This window comes from Oncorhynchus mykiss, chromosome 22 (assembly GCF_013265735.2).
Source record: "Oncorhynchus mykiss isolate Arlee chromosome 22, USDA_OmykA_1.1, whole genome shotgun sequence".
NCBI lineage: Eukaryota > Metazoa > Chordata > Actinopteri > Salmoniformes > Salmonidae > Oncorhynchus > Oncorhynchus mykiss.
The window spans coordinates 12,988,207-12,994,984 of NC_048586.1; the positions used below are offsets into that span (position 1 = coordinate 12,988,207).

The 6,778-nt window shown below is 42.7% G+C and overlaps 1 protein-coding gene across 1 annotated transcript; it reads left to right on the forward strand.

The window, feature by feature from the left end:
- Nucleotides 1-1,335: 1,335 nt before the first annotated feature.
- Nucleotides 1,336-6,434, forward strand: LOC110502111 (CD276 antigen homolog). The gene is made up of 5 exons (XM_036959576.1): nt 1,336-2,086; nt 4,760-5,152; nt 5,350-5,613; nt 5,881-5,979; nt 6,083-6,434. Exons 1-5 carry the CDS (start codon nt 2,047-2,049, stop codon nt 6,118-6,120), a joined length of 834 nt encoding a protein of 277 aa, XP_036815471.1. The 5' UTR covers nt 1,336-2,046; the 3' UTR covers nt 6,121-6,434.
- The last annotated feature ends 344 nt before the right edge of the window (nt 6,435-6,778 follow it).

The following is a 6,778-nucleotide window of genomic DNA, read 5'->3' on the forward strand; positions in this document are numbered from 1 at the left end:
GTCGAGAGCCATGCGTCCTCCAAAACACAACCCAACCAAGCAGCACTGCTTCTTGACACAATGCACATCCAACCTGGAAGTCAGCCACACCAATGTGTCGGAGGAAACACCATACACCTGGCGACCTGGTCAGCGTGCACTGCGCCAAGACAAGGATATCCCTGCCGGCCAAACCCTCCCTAACCCGGACAACGCTGGGACAATTGTGCGCCGCCCCATGGGCCTCCCGGTCACGGCCGGCTGCGACAGAGCCTGGGCTCGAACCCAGAATCTCTGGTGGCACAGCTAGCAGTGCGATGCAGTGCCTTAGACCACTGTGACACTCAGGAGGCCCTGATTGACTTTTATGGGGAAAATGTTGAAGTAGAATATGATGATCATCTTGTTGTACATTATGTATATTTAGATATTGTTTAATATTTTCCTCAGAATGTATGTGTCTCGTGTGCTTTATCTTAATAAACTATTCAATATGTGAAGTTACTCAGATGTTACATACTTTGTTATGCATCAGTATACCTCACCCATTCTCCACTCAACAATATTGCATACTGTGTGCTCTGTGTAATTTAAGCAGTGTATTTGTTGGTGTGTACACACCATTGTGCTTTTCTAACAAGAGTTGATGGAACACCATCAGGGAACACTTGTAAAATATCTTTATGAAAGAAATCGACAAATCAACCTCTTAGATGGTACTACTGCTATGGACACAAACAAGTCAGAAAGCATGCCATTTCGACACAATATTATTTTTTTGGGGGGGGGGTCAGGTTTGTTTCTACTACTTATCCTCACTGTTTCATGTGGGCTATATTTCTACACCACTTTAGAACACATCAAAATAAACCACATGATAAGGTTTGGCTCAGAGTGAATACTGAGCAGTGACTTACTGAACAGCCATTTGTACATGAGCTCCTATAAACGGGTCCATTTATAGTAAGCATTGTGTGAACAGAATCTTGCCTTGAATTGTTTGGGACTAGTTACATGTTTCTGATTAGCATAGGCTTATTGTAGTTTCATTTATTTGCTCCAAGTGATAAAACAACAATACAGATAGAAACTAACTAAAAAAAAGGTTTGTTAAAGAAGATAAATGGCATATACTACGTATCATATGATTCATACAGCCACAGGTGGATTAGCGAGCTATGCAATGAGTCATTGTATAAAGAGAAGTTAATCCGTCAAGTATTAAGTGAGAGAGAGTGAGAGAAACACAGAGAGCGAGAGATGGGAGGAGATGGGGGGGGGGGGGGGGGGGGGTGGAGAGAGATCTTATCATTTGTCATTTCTCAGTTGTCTATTGTAATTAAGTAATGAACTGTGCATGGATAGTTTCCGTAAGGGAGGTACACGCTTCAGGTGAGTAAGATAAGGAGATGTGTTTGAAATAAGGAGGGGAGAGAGAAGCAACGATATGACTAACAAGCATTCTGACAGAAGATCACATAGAAGGCAGGGCGCGAAAACATGTCTATCATCAAGAGGAGGGAGAGACAGCTCCGCGAAAGGCATTTTGGTAAAAGGTGAACCTTGATGATCCCAGTGATCTGCGCACTGTTGATTGTGATATTGTGATCTTCCTGACAGGAATGTGTGCCCTGCATTGAAGCAGAAGGAAAGCATTAGCTGAGCAAAAAAAATCTGCTGTGTACCGCTTCCTCATAACATCCACCTTACGGAAATAGCCTGTGATAGAAACAGAACGTTTTGACTCAGCACACACAACTGGCACAGGTGCATGAAAGAGTGACAGGACAACGATAATGAGACATTGTGGTTCGAAATGCTACTACTAGTGCGTGTTGAAGTTGTTGTTTGTACAGGAGGATTTTGTAAACATGGATTTGATGGAACGATTGACACCGGAAATGGATAAACATACCACAGTTAAGGAGGAGCCACACTGGAGGGACACCATGTATCTCATTCAACTTTCCTCCCACTTAGGAGCAGGTGGGGACACGGTAGACAGTAAGCTCCAAACAAAAAGGACTGTTTATTTGATAGTTTTTTCATCCATATATCCTGAGAGCAATGGCCAGACTAATATGGATTTGTATTCGGCTGTTATCTGGTGAGTTTTATTCTCTTGTTGTGGCATTGTAGATTTGCACATGATGGTGTCCCTCGTGGCTGTCCCTGGGCATTTTATCCACACGCCTTTACATTCAAACCCAACATACAACCAAATGCACAATTTATGATTTATTTATTTACAACATAATGTCCCCAAATGTATTGATATACAAAAAGAGAAGAAAAGTGCTGTTTGGATAGGGCGTGGTTGTCTAAATGCACGGTGCTGCTACGTTAGTGTACCAAGTATTTGTAAGTAGGCTATGCCGGCAGGCTACTGACAATACTGTAATCACAATTGATTGGATTATTACAGCGCTTTTCCAGACACACTTTTCTAATTTGAGGGAGGAAACCCACCTTGGTCACCCACCTTGGTGATGCCATGGCACACATTTTGTACCAGATAGCTCACCACCCGCCATACCCTAGGATAGGGGGTGTGGGTTAATAGGAATAACTTGAATCTTTAGAGCCAGACTGGTTATGATGTGATAAAACGATCTGCTCTTGATGCAATAACATTTGAGATGCACTGTTAGGAAAATAGAAAGCAGCTATTTCTAACCACAAGCTTGCGATGCTTGTTACTCAGTGTTTGTTTGTGATTAACTCTGTGTAAGCCCTCAAAACATTTCTGAACATATGACCGCAAGAGTTTTGGAGGGGAGCAGTGATGCTCAGAATGGGGGGGGGATTTTCAAACTTCAAACAGAGATAGTATGAGCTGCACAGAAGTGACTTGACTATACTCTTCTTTCCCAATGCATTGTGCAAACTGAAGGCTACTGTAGCAGTATAAAAGCCACAGCCTGTAAAATGTTCAACTAATAATACACTACATGACCAAAAGTATGTGGACACCTGCTCGTCGAACATCTCATTCCAAAATCATGGGCATTAATATGGAGTTGGTCCCCCCCCTTTGCTGCTATAACAGACTCCACTCTTCTGGGGAGGCTTTCCACTAGATGTTAGAACATTGCTGTGGGGACTTCAAATCAAATCGTTATTGGTCACATGGTTAGCAGATGTTAATGGTCACATACACGTGGCTAGCAGATGTTAATGCGAGTGTAGCGAAATGCTTGTGCTTCCAGTTCCGACTGTGCAGTAATATTTAACAAATATACTATCAAATTCACAACAACTACCTAATACACACAAATGTAAAGGGATGAATAAGAATATGTACATATAAATATATGGATGAGCGATGGCCGTGCAGCATAGGCAAGAGCAGTAGGTGGCATAGAATACAGTATATACATATGAGATGAGTAATGTAGGATATGTAAACATTATTAAAGTGGTGTTATTTAAAGTGACTAGTGAACCTTTATTAAGTCAATTTATTTAAGTGGCCAGAGATTTGAGTCTGTATGCTGGCAGCAGCCTCTCTATGTTAGTGATGGCTGTTTAACAGTCTGATGGCCTTGAGATAGAAGCTGTCTCTCGGTTCCAGCTTTGATGCACTTACTTCCATTCAACCACCAGAGCATTAGTGAGGCTGGACACTGAAGTTGGGCGATTAGGCCTGGCCCACAGTAGGCTTTCCAATTCATTCCAAAGGTGCTCGATGGTGTTGAGCTCAGGGCTCTGTGCAGGCCAGTTAAGTTCTTCCACACCGATCTCAACAAACAATTGTAGTATGGACCTTGTTTTGTGCATGGGGGCATTGTCATGTTGAAACTGGAAAGGGCCTTCCCCAAACTGTTGCCGCAAAGCTGGAAGCACAGAATCGTCTAGAATGTCATTGTATGCTGTAGTGTTAATATTTCCCTTCACTGGAACTAAGGGGCCTAGCCCGAACCATGAAAAACAGCCCCAGACCACTATTCCTCCTTCAAACGTTACAGTTGGCACTATGCATTGGGGCATATAGCGTTCTCCTGGCATCCACCAAACCTAGATTTGTCTGTCGGACTGCCAGATGGTGAAGTGTGATTCATCACTCCAGAGAATGTGTTTCCAGTGCTCCAGAGTCCAATGGTGGTGAGCTTTACACCCCTCCAGCCAACGCTTGGCATTGCACATGGTGATCTTAGGCTTGTGTGAAGCTGCTGGGCCATGCAAACCCATTTCATTAAGCTCCCGACGAACAGTTATCGTGCTGAGTTTGCTTCCAGAGGCAGTTTGGAACTCGGTAGTGAGTGTTACAACCGAGGACAGATGATTCACACTGGCGGTCCTGTTCAGTGAGCTTGTGTGGCTTACCACTTCGCGGCTCAGATGTTGTTGCTGCTAGACGTTTCCACTTTACAATAACAGTACTTACAGTTGACAGGGGCAGCTCTAGTAAGGCAGAAATTTGATGAACGGACTTGTTGGAAAGGTGGCATCCTATGACAGTGCCACGTTGAATGTCACTGAGCTCTTCAGTACGGGCCATTCTACTGCCAATGTTTGTCTATGGAGATTGCATTGCTGTGTGCTCAATTTTATACACCTGTCAGCAACGGGTGTGGCTGAAATAGCCGAATTCACTGATTTGAAGGCATGTCCATATACTTTTGGCCATTTAGTGTATATAGGCCCTACTAAGGTAACATACCCCTTTATTTGAAGAATATGATTAACATACAGTATCTTAAAGAGATTGGTACAACTGTTTTATGTTGTCATATGAAGTGTGTGCTTTCCTGTAACAAACTCTTTTTTTCTTAAACAGTTGTGGACTCATCTCAGATGTCGAGCCATCCCATCATTGGGATTCTTGGAAAGTCCATCATGTTGACTTGCAGCCTGAATTCATCTGCACCCATTGTCCCAGCAAGACTCACACTCTACTGGACAGCAAGACTCAAGCACCAGAAGGAGGAGCAAGTAGTCCATGCCTTATACAACGGAGAAGAGAACAACGACCCCCAATTTCCAGTCTACAAAAACAGGACGCAAATCTTCAAGGACCAGCTTTCTTCTGGGAATTTCTCCCTCTTGCTCAAAGATTTAAGGGTTGAAGATGACCTCGCAACTTTTTTCCTTTTTTATCATCAAGAGGATGGAGATTACAACACACTTAACCAAAACAAAGAGATGTGCGTGACCACTGTGAAAGTAGCAAGTAAGACAGTTTTACATACAAAGAATGCCAGTAGTCAAAGGCACGCTTATCAATATTAAATTGTGTGTACAAGACAACGCCCATTGCCATTACGCACCAAATACCTATAAAACAGGAATAACTGTACTTATCATGTATGATTTCCACTATTGTGACTTTGTCTAAGTGCTTTATCTTTGTCATGGTATGCTCTGCAGAAAGCTACCATAAACCCATTGTGACAGTGAACTATGAAGAATGGAAGGCAGAATGCACTTCTCAGGGAGGCTACCCTAAACCTAGACTGACCTGGACCAATCAGAACGGCTTACTAGACCCCGAGGTTCCTCAGATTGTTCAGGATGCAGGAAGTGGAACATTGAACATTTCCAGCACGGTGAACATCACAGAGAATCAGACTGTGACATGCGCCATCTTCAACCCGACTCTGAAAGAGACCTTGAACACCACAAGATCAACAGGTGAGTAGCCTAAATTATTATGACAGGAAAACATGTCAACGGATGGTCAATTACAAATAGATTACCGGAGATTAGCTCTGATTATAGTAAAGCACAAAACAGCTGACACTTAAAGCTATCTGGCTGTGATCTTACCCTTAATGACTGTCTATGTGCCAATGACCCAGGTTGGTTGGAAGGATAGGAAATATTAGGGAAACCAAAATGTGCATTACATGACAGGCAACTCTGTTGATGTCCACAGCTCTCTTTATCCTCTCCCTGCAGGCGGGGAGCAGGAGGGCCTCTCGAGCAGCATAAAAGCAGGGATTGGTGTTCTGGCTGTTGCCGTGATTGGGTCAGCACTGGTGTTAGTCTACTGGAAAAGTGAGTCATGCGATTTTTTTCTTTCATCACTGTTGAGTTTCATGTCACAGCGGAATCTCCTGAATGACTATGGTGCCATTAAGCAGCTCTCTCTTTGTCACAGAGCATGCAACGGAATGGTGGCCGATACACAGGAGATGAGCCCACTACGACATAGCCTACTCCAATGTGTGCTTACTACAAAGTGTTAAACTGGTAATGTTGATAAAATATTGATCTATAGAATGTTTTTTATCATTGTTACCATTTGGCACTTACACCTTTAATACATTTTGATCCCAGGATGTGACTGAACACAGTGTCATAGTGCTGTTAGGAACAAGGTCACTCAAGAATAGGGTTCTCTAGCTACTAAAATACCTAACCGCAATTTTGATTGATTACTTGTTAGTACAGTTGAAGTCGGACGTTTACATACACTTAGGTTGGAGTCATTAAGACTTGTTTTTCAACCACTCCACAAATGTCTTGTTAACAAACTGTAGTTTTGGCAAGTCGGTTAGGACATCTACTTTGCGCATGACACAAGTCATTTTTCCAACAATTGTTTACAGACAGATTATTTCACTTACAATTCACTGTATCACAATTCCAGTGGGTCAGAAGTTTACATATACTAAGTTGACTGTGCCTTTAAACAGCTTGGACAATTCCAGATAATTATGTCATGGCTTTAGAGGCTAATTGACATAATTTGAGTCAATTGGAGGTGTACCTGTGGATGTATTTCAAGGCCTGCCTTCAAACTCAGTGCCTCTGCTTGAGATCATGAGAAAATCAAAAGAAATCAGCCAAGACC